At 35.0% G+C, this 19,430-nt stretch overlaps 1 protein-coding gene across 1 annotated transcript in view; it reads right to left on the bottom strand.

The window, feature by feature from the left end:
* Positions 1-19,430, bottom strand: part of LOC124362265 (cadherin-99C-like) — a 190,061-nt gene that overhangs the window by 129,149 nt on the left and 41,482 nt on the right. Inside the window, 1 exon segment of the mRNA XM_046816618.1 lies at positions 5,253-5,344. Coding sequence (XP_046672574.1) covers positions 5,253-5,334 — 82 coding nt within the window. The 5' untranslated portion in view covers positions 5,335-5,344.

The following is a 19,430-nucleotide window of genomic DNA, read 5'->3' as shown; positions in this document are numbered from 1 at the left end:
CGTACACTCACCATCACGACCCTCCACTTTCCATGTTATCAGTGGATATTACGTGTTAATCCACTGGAACATCTTTAATGGCGTATTGATTGGAAGATTTACGACCGCTGTGGGAGTTCGTGTTCCCAACAAATTCTTACGTAATTGAAAGCCTGTAGATCGGATCATGATGCCACAAATTTTATATAAATTTCAAAATAGAATGAGCAGGACTCTTTGTTGGCTTAGGCGTCACATTCAACCCTAATCACAGCACTCATGCTTTTTAAAGTCTTAATTAGATAAGGATTAAAAACATCGGTAGATTAGGGTTTTCCGTTTTTTATTTATTTTTTTGCTACATTTATCTCAATCTCGAACCTTAAAGATCGAAATTTGTGAATTGTACAACTCATATTCAAAGAATTCCAAAATCTAAGCAAAATTATTCAATGTTTAAATTATTTAGGACACAATATAGAAACATTTAAATATTTCAAAGTGACTTGAGCGTCAGAAAGGTGAATAAACTACATCCGTACATTATTTTTGCCTGCACGGTACTTTCAAACCAACTGTATTTGGAAAAATTACCTTACTTAGATTTCATGTTTGTACAATATTATGATTTTCATTTATTCCATTAAGTTAATGACGAACTGGTTATTGATTTACACTTATTTTCTTAAAAACACTGTAACTTTCTCTCAATATTTCCTGACATAATTTCAATACATATTAAGACTAATGTTGATTCAAACCAATCCTACACCTGAGTGGGTCGCTCCACGATGAGTGGAGGAAGCTCTTGCATGTAAGCATATATCAAATTGTAAAGTAATTTAAAGACCGCGATGGAACAAGTCATTCATATGAGGTATAGTTACTGTACCTTAATCGAAAAACTACAAGATTATCACATCGAGGTAATTTTCGACGTATAACATAGGATTTAGACAAATAAATTTGTCCACAATACATCCTTAATGGGTGTCCACAAAACGCAGCGAACTCAAATTCTTTGCCGAATCTTTGAGTCTGTAACTTGTTAGATACCGTGAAATCGTGTAGAGCAGAAATCTAGTGTCCGCATATTCTCAACAACCGATAGTCAGTAGAGGTTGGGAGAATAAACTGTATGGTCGAGTAAAAAGGCTTCTAAAATATTAAAATATTGAAACAATCATCTCTAAAGTTTTTGAAAAAATATTTTCAAATAGAATCAAAAACTTCTTAGTTATGTGCGACATTCTTTCCTTCTATCAGTTTAGGACTTAGATCCAATATGAACGCCACAAATTTACTTGCCTTCGTAATAAAATATATCTTGTCTCCTCTTGACTCTGGTGAACACACTCTAGAAGTTTATGAGGCTAGAGCAGAGCTTTCGAAGTAGTTGATCACAAAGTCCTCCTCGGAAATTTGAAGAGTTGTGGTTTCCGAGACATTTTCCTCCAATGGTCTGAGTTATTTCTTCGAATTCAAATTCAGTGCATTCGGATAAAACACAGGGAGGATATTACTATCAGATTATTCTATAGTGAGAACAGGTGTACTTCAGGGCTCGGTGCTTGATCCTATTTCATTCCTTCTCTAGATACATAATCTCCCTCAATTTATATATATTATAATCACCTAACGATATCTCTATTTATAGATAATAAGATTCATTGTCAATAATAAAAATGTATATAACTTTAAAAACTTTTACAATGTAAGCCATATAATCTCGACATGGTTTTTATAAAACAATCTTGCTTCCTATTAATTACAAAATGCTCGAACACGTCCTTTAAATCAAGTTTTCGTATGTGCATTTTGATTAGAAAGTAAAATGTAACACCCAAATCAATACACTGAGCAAATAGGTTAACTGTGCCATCTATGCCCTAAGGTGTCTTTCCTCTTTTGCATACGGAGATACGCTCAAACTGGGTCATACTGGCTTGTTTGAATTCAAACTGAGTTATGATGTTGTCTTCTGGGGGTTTACCACTATTGGCTTCTTCCAAATAATTTTTTGTTTCAGAAGAGAGCTCTGAGGCTTTTTGGAGTGTCGGAGCGCGAGACAACTGTAGAGAGCTGTTTCGATCAAGAAACATTCTCACACTCACAAGCCTCCTAATTTATCACACTGTACTATTTTTTTTAATAATTGTGTTTTTTCTCTGCTCTGGAACATTTATAAGACACTAGACAAAAGCAATATTTAGTTCATGATAGATTTAAGTTAACACTGTTTAAAAACTTACTGCTGCTATATGGGCCAAAACTGTTTAATTCTTTGCCTCCGCATTTAACTCTTACTAGCTTGAATACTTTCAAAACCGATGTGAGGGCTTACTTGATCGGAATGGCATTATGTTGTCTACAAGATGCCCTTGAGTAGAGAGGTGTGCGAGGTCAGTAAGGTCAAGAACTAACCTCTATTGCTAGTATTATTGTCATTTGTTTGATTTGCGCAGAAAACATTGAGTTCCATAGTGTTAAAATAAATGAAGACTGACTATTACTGTTTCTAGACCAATAGGCGGAGTAACTTTTGGGTGACTCTAATACAGTATATATTCTTCTAGAGATTCAGTTACTTCAGAGGGTTTACTGTACACTCAGAGATCAGAGGCTTTTACGGGCATTTGATTTAATGTCCGGAAGTTACAAAACACGGTTTCTCATCAACCATGACGGAATTATCTTATGTCCGGTGAGTCTCAAGGTCTTATGATGTTCGTTGGAAGAGTGTAAGGGAAGATTTAAACACAATAAATTAATAAGTGTAAAAACTCTAAATTCCCAAAATTTATTAATATGATAATAATTACAATATATGTTGATAGTATTAACAAAATTGCACACTTTTATCGAATTTGACAGTTAGAGCTGTAATAAAAATATAATCAAAGGCAGAACAAAGCCTAGGACAAAACAAACAGTACGCCACAAAATTTTTTGTAGAAGTATAAAATAGTAATTTGTGGCTTTTTAATGTTTAAGAACTTAATTGTCCTTCTCACACGGTCTCAAATGTAAGGGATTTCAACAAACACAACCCAGACATTCGGCTACGATCAGCCAAAAACGAGAAGAATTATAAAAAATATTCCTAAAATACGTACCTTGATAATTTAATGTAGGTTAATAATGAGAGTTGGCATTTTTAAAGAATGTAAGTGAAGGAACATTAGAAATTGAATACTTTAATGGTATTATTTGTAAGCACACTTATTTATTGCACAATTATGACGTAGAACTGGATATAAAATACATGGGTTTTCACAACTAGTCTCGGATGTTTAAACTATTATAGTACAGTATTTAAGTATAAATTTACAATTAAGTTTTTGAATCGTTGCAAATTTTTACATCGAAACTGTTTCAAGTTATTCTTTAAGAATTTGAAACCTATATATGTGTTAAACTACTTTCTGCACATCAAGATCAAATATTGGAAGTAGAAATAAAATTTTAAACACTTGAGTAAACTTAAGATGTTAATAGTGTGATGAAAGACAAATGGGTCAATATTTTCGCCAAGAACCAGAATTACGATAGACCCATTGAATATGGTCCGATCACAAAATGGTGGCCAAGTAGGCACCCGCAGCGAGTGAGTCATGCAGGTGTGGCCGCTACTGTATGTTTATTATGAAGTCTAACAATGAATCATAGACCTCCAGGTCAGGTGGGAAGTCCAAATTATAAGAGTCCTGATCAGATGGCTAGTCCCAATCACAGACAAACATGTTTAAATATGTTACTTCACACGTTTATAGGATTGGAATTGTACTACGTTAATATTAATACTTTAATATTTTATATTTTCTTGATATAAAAATATCAGTATATACCATCTAATATCATCATACATTAAATGGCTGACACATCCTTACAAATCTGTATTTACAAGTGTTTACAACCTAGCTTAAAAACCTTTGAAGTTACTTCCAACATATCCTGCGTTAAGATGGATTATAATCTATCTAAATTAAGTGGTGGAAATTTATTTATTTTGAAAAGGATCTACATTTCACAGTAAAATTTACACTTAATTACATAAATTTGTTCAAATAGTTTAAAACTAATACCTACAATCGTAGAAACAATTCAAGTAAACATAATTGAAATGTGAGTTATGAAGAGACCTATGTCAGTATTAAATAACAAAACAAAGAGAAAATATATTGAAGTAACAATAATGAACTTAAAGGAAACAATATAGTCAAAGAGCACAAAAAATCAGTAATAGAAATAATATAACATTATGACAACAGCAACTAATTAAAATAGGAAATGGAACGTAAGTAACAAAATCAATATAGGCTGAAGAGGTAAAACTAACATAAGTGCTTAAATAAAATTAATATAATAAAAAAAAATGTAACAAAGTTTAACAAGAACTACAATATGATTACAATCTGACAATTCTAATACTACAAAACATCTTATACTTAAATGTAAATCAAAATAAGAACACAATATTAGGCTAGCATTTTAGAAACCTCTCATAAATTTAGACGAAACTATCTCAAAAACGTTGATTGAGAAGAAGCATCGCCACCAATATGAAAACAACAATCTTGTAAGTTGGTGGCTTCGTAAATTGCTGATTTATAAGTTAAAGCATCCAATTTACATAATGACTAGCTATCAAAACAACTGTATTACATTCATATTCTAGAGTTCCTTTATGTCATATAAAAAAAATTGAAAATGGTGTACAGTTTAGGTATTTATTTTAATATCAGTTAGTAAAGTCTAAATATTTCCAGCAGGTATATATATTTTCTTGCTCTCAAAACTATTTATACCTGCATATTTACATAATTTAGGCTACTATTGTTTTATTTATAGTGTTATCTTATCTACTGCTGTTTTCCTTGAGTTACGTAATTTACTAATTGGGCTGCTAGTTTAATAGATACCAAATTGATTAGCCTGATGGGTAATCTGGGTCGGACAATTAGGCTACCAACTAAAAACCAGCACACTGAGTTCGCTACTTACTCAAAATATTCACTTTCTTCAATCAATTCAATATGTTTGAAAATTGACAATTTAAGATTATATCTATTCAAACAACGGATGACCTGAAACTTGTGATTTAACTGTAAATTCAGACTGAAACTGTAAGTCCCTCTCTTAAATGTTTATGAAACGTTAAAATACACATTCTACACCAGATGAGCGAGCAAAGAGAGCAAGGAGCTCCTACGATGTTGTAAAGTTGCCGAATGTTTAGTCTTAATGTTATTTTCTTATTTGAAGTATATTACCTGCTTTGGCGAGAGCGACGCTACTGCAGACTATAAGGATCAGAGATACAGTTCCCAACAGGCGCGCGTGAAACCAACCCATTTTCCAACACCTGAAACATAAAAGATATCTAGATTATCTCTGCTCAAGATACCTACCTCATTGCCAGAGTATTGAACCTTTATGACAACAGTACTGATATTTGTTGGTTTGATAGCTTGAACAATATATGACCTGGGTCCTATTTAAGTATCATAATCATAGTCCCTCAACCTTGAGTTCTCGTATGAATGTCCTGCGGGTCGCTCCTGACTTGTTTACACAGGATCTCAGGTGTCTTGTGACTCAGCCATCACGGTACTGGTACTGGTATAAGTTATGCGCGATGGCGACTGGTCGTAAGTATAGAGGTTATAAATACTGGTTACTCACTTCACTCACTATTATGTTAATTTATTCTTAACATAATATTCAAAAAATAAGGAAAGTTGTGATCTTGTATTTGCATATGATAGTGTATTATTCAAAGTAATAATATTAAAATTAATACTAATAAAATAGTAAAACCAGCATTATTGTAAAATATTTAATCGTTATCAAAACATTTTACAAAAACTATAACAATTTTAGTTTCAAAACTAAAACGTTTTTTCATAAGTTGAAATTTTGTTCATGAAAACAATTTGATCTAGTTTCTTGGATCCTAATTTATATCGTCTATCCTTTGTTATTAAACCAGTCTATGAAAAGATTAGTTTCGGCTAAACGAAAGTACAGCAATTTGAATTGAATTACAATATAAGTTGTATAAATCTTTGAAGGTAGAGTAATAAGATTTTCCAAATTGGCTTTTCTATTAAATAGATTTAATCTGCACATAAAAATAAACCGCAGCAGACGGACTTTACGAGCAGCAGCGGGTGGCAGCTTGCCTTGCAAAACGTATTAATTCATTGGAATTGATTGGAGCAAACTATAACGCCTAAAAACTTACTATTAATAAACTTCTACATCTCACAATCGTGCATCACTAGCGCTGACTTAGAAATTGGGGACGCGGAAGTGATGACTCGCCGAGGCATGCTAACCGGTCGTGATTCGTGACTCCACCTGCGAGCACAGGAAGTACTCTGACAGTGATACAAAGTTACGTGCGGTGTCCTGTGGCAGGTTCAATGGCAACTGTTACGAAAGGAATGAGGACACAGTACTGTAGAGTACTGTATGACTAATAGAAAATTATTATTCTACCTGGCAAAGTCTCGATTAAAATTACATCATATGTTTGTGACTGGTTGCTATACCGTGGCAGGTGCCAGAGCATTAGTACGCTATAATGACTTACGTAATCTTAAAAACAGAAAATAAAGATGACGATGATTAATAAAAGGAATATACATAATTCATTATGTACGTCGTAAGGGTCAAAAAGCAATAAAACCGTAGGTTTCTCTATTCCTATCACAATCTGCATCGACATCTTGGAGGCAGAATATCTTATTTTATGATATGAAACATGTTTAGAACTACTAATGCGTAATATAAAAAGTGTAGAGCTTAACAAAGAAATTCGCTGATATAAGTTGGTTATGACAAGGTACGCCACACCACTTATTGTACAGGCTTCGCTGAGGTTGTATGTATAGTTTCAAATCTATAACTATTAGACATCTAAAACTATTAATTCTCGAGATGTCCTGTAGGCAGATACACAGGCGTACAAACACAAGTACATATGTTGACACACAAAAAAATTATGGTTGCCTGTAAAGTCGGTTTTACGGGCGAAGATTTTACGTGACAACGTCTTTTTCTCGGTAGAATATTTATTGATATGAATATTATTAAATTGCACAATAGGAACAAGGAATTGAATGAAAATAAGAATTGCACAAATTTTAACTATAGAAATATATTTTGTTTACTAAAACATTGTACATAATTTGAAATTAATTAAAATTTGTTATTGTAAATGGTAAAGTTGAATAAAACATTTACTAAAATTGGAATTTGAAATTCTTGCTAAACACAGTTAAATTCTAACTCCGCGCGTGGTGATTGGTCGGTTTAGTTCGTTTGTTTGGTCGCACTGTTATGACAGGTTAGAGGTTATAATTTGTTATTTTAAATGTTTGACTAGCAATACGCGCTGTTTCTTCTCAATCGACTGAATTACGATTGATTGCAGAGTGATTTAAACTAATAATTTACTTAACACTATCAACATTTGTCAATAGTATGACACAACCTATAAACTCAGTTTCTCAACTTTTGTGTCAATCTAACAATTAATCAATCAATCATAGTTTACGATAATGAAATATCAGTGTACAATTATTTACCTTTATTGTTGTAGTTGTTGTAAATGACGAATCTAAAGGCCGCTACACACGTTCAATTCGGCTTGTCAGTTCGGCTTGTCAGTTTGGCTTGTCAATTCTAACTGATGCAGCAATCACATACACACGTTCAGTTTGGCTTGTCAGTTCGATCTGGTTAATTAACTCCAAAATTTTGTTGTGCTTGTGTTTCGGAAATTGCAAGTTAAATAATGTTTTCGGACGATGAGTTATTACTAATATATGGTGCAGTGGCTTGTGTAATTGTGAAAAGAAGAAAGCGTCAACTCAAGCGGAATCAGTGGACTAAAGACTGGCTTTTAAATCGAGCCCAGTACTCCCAATTGTTAACCTTTTAAAAGAACTTCGGTTTCACCCCAAAGATTGGCATAATTATTTGCGGATGAACGAAGAAACATTCTTTTCCCCTAAACAACTCTATGAACTGAAGAACTCCTTACTCCAAGAACTCATTGCACTGACAACACAGTGTAATGTAAATAAAAAAAATACCTTTTCAAAGTCTGCTGTCACTTGGAAAAGGGCTATAAATTTCACTGACTACGGACACAGCAGCAAACACGCGGGATAGTTGCTAAACTGACGCCTGTCACTGGTGCGCATGCGCAGACAGTTGATTTGAGGAACTGAATTGACGCTCCCATACACACGATCAGTTCGGCTTGCCGTCAAGCCGATGTGTCAAGCCGAAATGATGAATTCATCATGCCATCAGTTCAAATTTCTGGCTTGAGCTCACATCGTTTGAACAAACTTTTACATACACACAGTCAATTCGCTTGTCAGTTCGGCTTGTTCACATCGAATTGACAAGCCGATTTGAACGTGTGTAGGCCGCTTAAGCACTCCACATTTTCACGAATAAACATAGTTATCTGCTTTATCCCGTGCGGCGGACCCACAGTTATCTGCTTTATCCCGTGCGGCGGACCCACTGGACGGGCATCGTAACGTTAACCGGGCGTTACACTTTTTCATGAGTGACTCGAGCCGCAACCTAATTTAAGACGTTGTCACGTCAAAAATTATCAGTCAAATCCTACGGTAATTACCATCATAGAACACATTCTTGTTTACGGAGAAATGAAATATCAAGCAAAATTTAAAGTCTATGGAAGAAATCTATCTCAGAATATCTTACCACGCGACACATTCACATTTCCCCATTAACTTAGACTTTATGGTAGTGTTAAAATAATAAAAGTTCCAGTGAGCTAGGGAGGTTACTACAATGCAAGAGTTCCCACTAGACCAATGTGAAAGTATTTGCTAACGCTCAACCAATTATAATGGATGTTATAACCGACCAGCTGCTAGTTTTTAACGGTAATCAGCTGTTTTAAACAAGACACAAATACTCCCATATTTAGAAGTTTGGAAGCTCGTGGAACAGAGCTCTGTAACGGAGTATTTAACAAATTCACAAAAGTTACATCTATAGTGTAAAATATTTCAATTTATTATATGTATGTAAAATAATAGTTTCACATACTTAAAATCACCAAACAAAATTAAGTACCTAGCTTTTTTAATAATATATATTTTTTAATTTACATCTGCAGTGATGGTTATTTTTCCTATCAATCAATTAATCAATTCTCGAAACACGAGTATAATACTAATTGTATTAATAGTGTGATAGTAAATGTTGAAATAATGAATTAAAAATATAAGAACCATCACGCTGTCTGGACAGAGTGGATGTTTAGAACGAACAAGTCTTTGAAAGTTTAGATTTAAACGTGGAGTAGTTTCAAATCTTGGGAATCGAGCAAAATTTATGGTTACCCCGTACAGTTCCGACTCTCCACTATCCTGTTGCATAACATCCTGGCTGAGGCTGCAGGCCGTGGGAACGGGCAGAATAAACACAATAGGAAATTGGTTTCTGCTCTTTTATACATAAAATATTTAACGGACCCCCCCCCTTTCCTCCACACACTGATGTGTGGTGAGGTAGCCTTGGTGAGCTGTACTCTGAGGAGATTGTTACAATCTCCAGCTGCAACTGACCCGCGCATTCGTAATTTGACCTACAATAATTGGAAATTCCCGAGGTATTTCACAAAACCCTTTACCAGTGGTACTCTGCTGGCGGCTCTGCGACAGACACTGTTGTAACACAGGTATCGTGTACCGGCACTACACCTTCTCTAGCGGAATGCGTTCAAGGCCGGACCACCTGGGGCTGGAGCTGGAGCACATATCGATATCAGTATTCGATATTCATCAGTATTATTTAACGAACCTCAGAGTACTACAATTAATTTTGTGTCTTGTTATAAAATGTATCTCAACCGTAAAAGTTAGTAAAGTGTTTTACCAGCTAAGAGGTAATTATTAGTTTCATCAAAATTCCCAACAATCTTGAAATTATGCGACTAAATAATACATATCTTAGACTCAATACTCTTTTAAAATTTCAATGTATTAGACGTTGTTTGTTGTCGTTGTTTTAAGAATTACAGAATAAGTTAACTTATTAATTTGTTAAATTTAAATTTTATCATGTTAAAATATTATATTAATTACACCACATTGTTTAAATGTAATTATTTCTTTAATTTTTTATTGTTAAGGTAATACTTAATGTTTTAAATTTTACGTTGTCGCAGGTTAAGTGTAAGAAAGGGCCATGCGGCCCTAACTGTAGAAATAAATGTTATATAAATGTAGAAATAAAGAATTTTTCATTTAATTTTTATTCATTTGTTTGGTATCATTTTTCTCGTCATGATGTTTACAATCTATATATACCATTCACTTAGGATAAACTTATGAATAACAAAAAACTGGGTTTGATTGGGAAGGTGCACTACGAAAATTAGTTGTGTTTCATTTTTACTGTTGTTGGCATTGTGACAAGACTTCCCCTGAGATCACTGAGAAGTTGCCAATTTATTATGAGGAAATATTCATGTTTAACTGAAAGAAAGCAGTTTTATTTATGAATTCAACTTTCCAATATCCTTTCCACCGATCAAGTTCTGTCGGAAGCAGCCAGTCGTGATGCAGTGGCGGACCACTGGACAGTTGCAGGGGCCCTGACCGACAAGTCACCGGCCGGATTGCTACCATAATCGCCGCAAATTGGGCTACAACTGGGAATTGAAACATTTATAAAGCGGGATTTGCATAAAAGAGAAAGGATTTAAAGGATCGCCGGCACGACCGGTTATGATAATGATTGGGACCGACAATTTGTTAAGTGTCACCATGAGTCGAGTAACAGGGCTTGTAGAGGACATGAGGCCTAGAGGTAGGGGGAGGTGACAAACCCCCCCCCCCCCGTCCCACCAAGTAAAATGTCTTATCGTTTCGAAAATGATAAAATGACAAACTGTTTGTAAACAAACAATAAATGTATATTTTCTGTTGAAGTGAACTTGAAAATATGATTAATAGTTTAAATAAATAAACAAAATATAAAAATCACATGAACATGTAAATCCTCTAATATCAATACCTGAATTCAACTACCCAAATCAAGATTTAAATGTTCATGCAATAAGAATGGTTTCTTAAAGGCAAACTCGCCTCAATAACTCCTAAATTACAGTAATAAAACGCATTTTAACTTTAGTGCAGTTTATAGCCTGGAGATATAAACAAATCAAAATGAAGAGGTTGTACGAGTATACACTTTATTACATACAACTCATTAAATATTTCACGTTATTATGGTGTGCAATAAATTCGTTATGGGTTGAGACATTTTGCTCACAGGTTTATACACAACAGTTTTTGTATTTGTATCTTAATTAGTAAAACAAATATATATATATATATATTATATATATATATATTAAGATATTATATATATATATAATATTTGTATATAATGTTTGTATATAAGTATTATATATATATATATATATATATATACACTATATATATGTATATTTAAACTATAATTTATTGCAGTGATAAACATTTCTAAATGTAATGTATAGTAAAGTCATGTTTAAAAATATAAATCCGTTTCTGAATACAACTAATGAAGACTAGTGCTAAACCATAGAAATGTATTTATGGTTGGAATTATTATAGGGACGATTTAAATGATTTTATTCTGTACATAATACATACAGCTTATGTAATATTGAGAACTCACAGTAGAAAGACATAAATAGTGTTTTGACAGCCAGAACAGATGACCGGCCAGTGCAATATTTCACAGATGACAACAGAGAACAGGTGGGCAGTGAGTCTGGACTGTATGAGCTCTATTAATCTGAGTTATAGTCGTCCCACTCGTAAAAACACAAAGCTTGTGACGACTTTCTTCAATGTCGAGGACCGTGAATTATCTGCGACTATCAATTTAAGCTCCATGGAACGGGTTTTACAGTAAAGTCTATTACTGCACCAGCAATAGTTACTTATGTGGCATTCAAACGACTCGAAAAGGAAATCGATAAATTTCGAATGTCAGAAACAGTTTTTATTTATTAGCACCATTTTTGCACTAGTATACGTGTTCGTTTTAACAAATTTATGCGTGACACCATAGGGTCGTATACGATGTGCAGTATTGAAACATGTTCTCTTTCTATGGCAGTATCGTCTGGGCCCTCGTGGACTCAGAAGGTAAGTGCGGCAGCCACACATGTGGGTTAGTTTGTTCATTTAAGTACATGTTTATTTATTTATTCATCAACGGTATCCACCATTTTTACAATAATAATTAACAATATTTGAATAACTAATACAATATACCATTATAGGCCTACTAATACTATATAAATATACATTAAATTGTATAAATGGCAATAGCCTTATTTAATTTCAATAAATATTGAATCACAAAAAGTACTTGCTCCGCCGGGAGTCGAACCCGGATCTCTCACTTGCCGGGTGAATGTGCTACCATTACACCACAGAGCGCTTACTTTTTCCGATTCAATTATTTTGTATTTGGCCGTATCTGTCACATATGCGTTTAAATACATTTGTATGAAATTATATAAATATACAATAATACATGCATTAAATATGTGGACAACAACTAAGACAAAAAGAAGTCAGGAGCTCGAAAATAGAGCCAAATACAAATTAATTGATGAAGAAATAGTGAGGACTCTAAGGTGTAAAGGTCAGCATTGTCGCCTGGCCAGAGCGAGTACCTAAATTCATCAATCATTCTTAAAATTATAAATCCTCCTGATGTCTAGAGGGGGAGGGGAAAGAAGAAGAAACTGACATTTACACACAACTGTGAAGTCTACAGTTTACATTTTAAAAATGATTTGGTATGTATTCAAAACCTTTGGAACATCTTAAACAATACATTGAAATGTACTGTAAACACTATTATGGTATTGATTTAGTGGCTGATTTGTTTTGTAATTCTTAAAAATGATGTAACACAGTTTGAAAGGCTTGTCCTTTTTTTAACCTTCAAAACCACTGTTGCACCTCTGTATGATGATTATCACAAACGTAAATGTTATTGTATTTTTTTTTTTTTTTTATTTTCAAAAATTATATATGCAAAAATTAAATATATATATATATATATATATATATATATATATATATATATAATTTCAAATATGTATGCAGACGGTAGTGCATACCGTCTGTTACAGTGCGGTTTTTTAAACACAAATATGTTACGCGAAGAAATCAACAGATGTTACAATTGGGTAACGACTTGACGATTCAGAAATGCCTGCAGCAAAGTCACTCAGTTGGCCAAAATGATAGGATTGGAGTTCTTTACTTATTCAAACAAGGAGTGCCACAGGTGCAGAGGCCAGTTTATGGACCCAACTACACGGCCACGGCAATTAACCAGCCGCGAGATATCCCAGAGATGGATCTGATCTGGGCGGCTTATCTCTGACTCCTCACGTGGGCTGGTTTACAGTGACACTTGTAATTGCCAAACAGAGTGTAGGCTCTACTCCGCATAAACCATGCTTATCAGATACACTCATTCATAAACGGACACGATCTTTGTGAGTCACTTTCACTTCTGTATATCTCGAAAGACTTATTCCTACCACATCTATACAAGCGAACAAAATTACTCTTTCTCGTCTTTAAACTTAAGTAGTGAATGATACCATCATTTGTATTGTACAGTTTGCCAGTTTTTAAAACACTTGTAACCCTCATGTAAACATGTTTAAGATATTACAAAGAAAACGAGAAGTTCCATAAAGGAAATGACTTCAAAACTTGTACAAATGTGATTCAAAATTACAGAACTTAAAACAGTATCTCTAAACTTGTGCAACGGAAAAAAACTCCACATTAGTTCCTTAAATAAATAATGATTGTACAATAGAGATTCTAGGGCGTAGAACCGACAACCACGTTCAAATATACAAAGGGAAAGAAATTACAACACAAGTACATAAGAAAAGTTATGAAATTGGATTTAATTAAATTTAAATAAAATTAGCATCATCTGGGAATGTAAAATTACAAAAATAGGGAGGAAATATAACGAAGGATTTTGCTGAATTCTTTACCTAATATATGTTAAATATTTCAAGAATCAAGATGTCTAAAATATTAATATAACATCTAGAATATAAAAAAGTTTTTTCAGTCTCTTTCAGTTAAAAACTTTTGGGATGTTTCTAAATAAATTGAACCTAGGTAAACAGATTTTTTATATTAACAAGTCTTTCTTGAATATTGATAAGGCAATATTTTACTGTCGTACTATTGTCTATTCTTGGAGAGTCAGAAAAAGGAACAGGGAATTTTAACGATTTTCTAAATTATTTATTCGATTTGTAAAACGATCTCGTTGCAAATCTAAGATTGTTCATGAGGTGATCGTAGCTAGTACCTGTATGCAATACACGAAGCACCGCAATAATACTATCCGAGCATGATGAAACCAGCTAGGTCTACAGGCTCACCGACTGTAAAATTAATCAGATTTAATTCCAAACTGTTCTCCTTGAATTATTTGTCTTATACATAAAGATGTCCATACATTAGGCCTCTAGAAATATATCTGTGGTGGGAAAAACCTCGTACAGTTATATGAACGTAAGCTGATATTCATCTTAATTGGTCGATCCAGCGAGGATTATTTCTGCGAGAAAGGAGTGACGTCATTCGACTTCGACTTGTCAGTGTCACCTGAGAGTAGTGGTTGATCCCGTTCTCCAGCTGGACAATTTAGACATGGAGAGCTACACATCACTGTAATTAATTAGACTACTACCACTATAATTGGCAGAGAGTAACTGACCATGCTAATTGTCCTCTTTTTGATTCCTATCTTTATGCTACTCATAATTTCCACAAAAACAAACTCCTATTTTATTCCCCGACCTCCGTTTGTCACAGCAGAATGGTGAAAGTCAAACTGGGATTGTTCATCCTGACAGTTTCATTACGACCAATGAAATAATTTGTATAGTGAATATATCGTAGGTTGAATGTTTAACAGTGACATAGTGATGATAGAATGCTCTCTACTGTACATCTCGCCGTGATGATCGTGATGCAGTAATTACATGACAAGGAAGTGGAAAAATACAGAAGTTGACGTCACCCGATTTAATGACTCTGTATGTTTATCTTTTACCGCCTTAGTACCCTGTAGAATCTGAACCTTAATGGACATGATTCCATCGTCCTTGATCCCTGAATGATTTCTCTTGTTGTGCATTCGCGAAAATAACTACTAAGGAGTTAGTATAAGTCCTAATATATCTCAACAATAATATTTTATAAATTACAAGGCTTAAACGTGTGATTAGAATTTGTCCTTTCAAAAACCTCAACTGAGTACAGACAAAGGTCAGATTTTTCAATGACCCCAGGAACTAAAGTCTCCACCTAGGCCGACTCCCGGGTCACATACCAGCACGACCTAGGTAATCAGTCGGCTCGAATTACAAGGTTCACATTCCGCCCGAGACGACCGCAGGATTGTCATCCTTGGCAGGACAGCCAACGGTGGAATTACACGAAATGTGAAGGAAGCAATTTCAGCCTGTGGACGTGACCGTAGCCTACCTTCATAATTTTTCACTGCAAACAAAATCAATAACTATCCGAACAAAAGGAAAATGTATTTTCCACAATTACCCCCAACGATATTTATTTTTAAAGTATTACCATACAAAAGTGGCTGCTACCATTAAAAATACAGTCCTATTTCAAAGAGAGTTACACAGTGTTCTTATTCTACAGCACCATAGAAATATTTATGGTGGAAATATTAACAGGCAGTTTCAAACATAAAAAATAAATGTCCCGATCTTTCAACACCCGAAAAGTAGAACTTGTATAACATGCCATTGTAAATAAGACATCACATCAATCGTTTTAAAGTTTCACTTACACGACAAGCCAATCTTAAATAGTACAATATGCTTATCTATTGTAAAATGTTACATTATGGTGAGTTCTTTCAAGGAAAAGAGAAAAAGACTTTCAAATGAATAAGTGTGTGTTAAAATTTATTTTTAATTTATAACTATTTATAATTCCGTTAAGATTTGCAATGAATGTGGAAGTATTTGCTGTCGAGTATGGAAAGAACTGAGGGGAAACTTTCTCAGCACTATACAGGCTAACTCTGTTTTCTGTTCCTCCAATCTCGTAACTGTACCACTCTTGCGCAATTAAATTCCATAATCGTCCCAACACGTTGCAAATTAAAATTTGGAGCCACGTAACCGTCAATCCCGGGCTGGAAGTAGTGTTTATTACATAAGTGTTACGCCCTGTGCGTGTTCCCGGTTACAAACGGTTACAAATTCCATGAAATATTGCAAGCATTTCCATTACTGGGCCTCTATCGGCGCAGAGCGAACGGTGAGAAATAAACACACATCAACGACAACGCCGCCGGCATTCCGACTCCATCTCGCTTCTGTAAATTGCGGGCGGATTTTCAACCAAAGGCTATAATTTACAATTTCTCTAGGAGCCCGCAAATTATGGCCCATGGCGTTTGACCCTGAGGGCGCTTTCCTTGCTTTCTCTTGCGTATGACGTGCAAAAATATCGAGCTTTATCGTTGCAATGTCACGTGAAAGAGAAATCGCATCGACGATTTCTACTCATCGATCACAACAAATATGTGAGCTTTGAATCATAAATTTATCGAATAGAGTATCGAATCTATCGAAAATTCAGAAGGTTTGATCAACTCAATAACGTATATATGAAAGAGGAACCGATCACTTATAATGTACTTTCTAATCTGTGCATTCCCAAGGTATGTATCCTTCAAGTGATACTGAACCTTTCATAACGATGTAAAATTTTAAGTAATCACGAACATTGTCTCTTTCTGGTGCAAAACGTATAGAGATGTTAACAAAATCAGAATATTACATTAGTATCATGTGCTATTTCTCTATTACAAAATAAATTAGTCTTAGCGTATGGGAACCGAGGGATGACGAAAACGGTAAAGTTGCCGGGCCAGGTCGTCCGTCGATGCCGAGAGTGGAGTGAAACGTGTCGGACAAGTGGTCTCTAAGTGACTGCTTATTTGTGCCTCAGTCAAACCGCGGCATTTCCTGTTGCCTAAATAAGTCATTATGTAAATGGAAGAGAGTGAGCTCGGATTTATAAAGACGGATAAGTAAAAGTGCACAGTGCGCGAACCACACCGGAGACTTTAACGGTCGAGTCGTTGAGTGGCGTGGTACACTCGTTCAACAAGCACGGTTGTCTAGCAATTATGATTTCTAGTGCGCCTTTCTCCTCAAACAGCTGTTCCTTTACGGATTACTAGACCAATGCTTTAGATATATTATAAAGCATATTGTAACTTTCGCGATAAGTTAAACTTTCCAATTATGCATTTCATAACGCTCACCACTGTTGGGTGTCAGGTGTAGAAATAGTGTGTGGAAATTTTAAGACTCAACACATGTGAGTTACCTTGGAAAAGGCACACATCAATAAATTTGCAGGATTAAAATCTGAGGGGGTGTAGTTTTATGGAATGAAGTTAAATTCTTTTAGGCAGGTAAGCCATAAATAGAGTAAATATCAAGCCAGGAACAACACGAGATATATTTCAGTCTGCAGCCATGCTGAACGGAATTATATATTTCATTTTGGAAGTATAAGGGATACTGTTATAAATTAACTAAAGTTATGTTAATAACTAGCATATATAAAACATTTTTATAATCTACTAACAATACATTTTTGCATGCCCTTGAATTGCGTTAACGATGTTACTGCGATTCCTTTAAACATAATAAATAAAAATACCTCCCATTTTATTGACTGAGTATAAGGTAACTTTCAGATACTCTATTCTTCCATGAACAGAACCACAGACCCTAGTACATTTTATTATGCCATGGTTTTATGCAATAAGCAAAGGAAACCCACATGATAGTTTTATAGTATGAACAGTTAGGTTAAGAACAACGACTTCTTCTTTTTTTATAGTTTTTTATCGAAGATGGTCAATTTGAAGTAGTGTTTTGGACAATTTCCATCGTAACTTATTACAAAAATTAAGAAACTACATTTCGAGGATTGAAATTTACCCTAATACATAAGAAGCTTAAACGCTAAAATGTCAAATGCCGCACAATTTTATTTTTTATCTATAACAGTTTCTGACATCTAAAAAAGAGGTTACCTTTCAATTCTTGAAACGTAGTGTTAAGACTGATACTCAATCTAGATTTGCTTAGGAGTAATGGACGATATGAATACAATCCTCTAATGGAGCGCCGCTGACTCTCAGTTAATACAATGTCCCCATCAAAGACTTCAGAAGACCGATATATCCAATAGAGAGGAAAGGGTCGTATTTATTAGCCATTAAAATGCAAAACGAGTCACCACGAGATGGGGCTCGTGCTACAGAATGGCTTCCACATCCTCTGTCTGATCGCCACTTCCATAGTAACCGTGACGGCCGATCGCTAGTACCTCTGTCTCTGCGGACTAAATGAGTCACATAACAGATTCTGTAATAGAAACCACATCCTGGTCGCCGTTGTGTCACCGGCCACAGACAAGCCTCGCTCAGGTTTCTATCCATCTTATTTAATCCTTTCCAATCACTGAGGAGGACATTAAATCATTTGAGGAATTACATCTGTCTAAACATACTGCAAATAATTCAATCCAATGAACTCCTCAGCCTAGTTGACTATTTATTTATCATGCGATCGACGTTATTAACTCAGTTGTCTCGACAGTGAACTTAGATCTACGATAGCTACATTAGGCGGGAACGGTTACTTCTTCAAAGATCACTCAAGATATGAAGAATCTCTGAGATGGTTAGGTGTGAACTGCTGCGTGATAAACCGTAGTCAACTCCTTGTCGCCACAAAGTTCTTCACTATAGATTTAAAGTAGTGTTATTTGAGTTTAAAACCAGTATGATACCGCTCTCACGTGGCTCGGTTTTCAGTTGGTGATACGCAAGGAGAAGGCCCGCTTACAGAGGCTGTCAACCAGTCAACCACTGATGACGTTGACAGCTTTAGACAGCCGAGAGAAGATCGCCAACTTGATAGCGGATTGGCAAGTTCTCATATGTAGGCTGGAGGTGTTGCAGGCTGACATGCAGTGTCTGCGTGGTAAGGTGCAGCATATCAGGTCAAGGGCTCATCTGCGGCGAACTTCAGCTCCATCGCAGTTACCTGATTTTGGGACTGTCTGCGGCTAGCTGAAATAATCCGCATCATCTCAAGGGAGGACATTAGCAGAATTGTAAAATATTCAAAACCGGATTGAATTAATGAAGTGTCAGTGTGAGGAATTTTGATCTTGTTTTACGTTTCCTACATGTTCATAACAGCTTGTGCAAGCATCACGCTAATTTCAGACGAGCCACATGCTTCATAAGATAAAGCCATCGCACCAGAA

Source organism: Homalodisca vitripennis, chromosome 5 (genome assembly GCF_021130785.1).
Source record: "Homalodisca vitripennis isolate AUS2020 chromosome 5, UT_GWSS_2.1, whole genome shotgun sequence".
Classification (NCBI taxonomy): domain Eukaryota; kingdom Metazoa; phylum Arthropoda; class Insecta; order Hemiptera; family Cicadellidae; genus Homalodisca; species Homalodisca vitripennis.
This window is presented reverse-complemented; position numbering and strand designations above follow the sequence as displayed.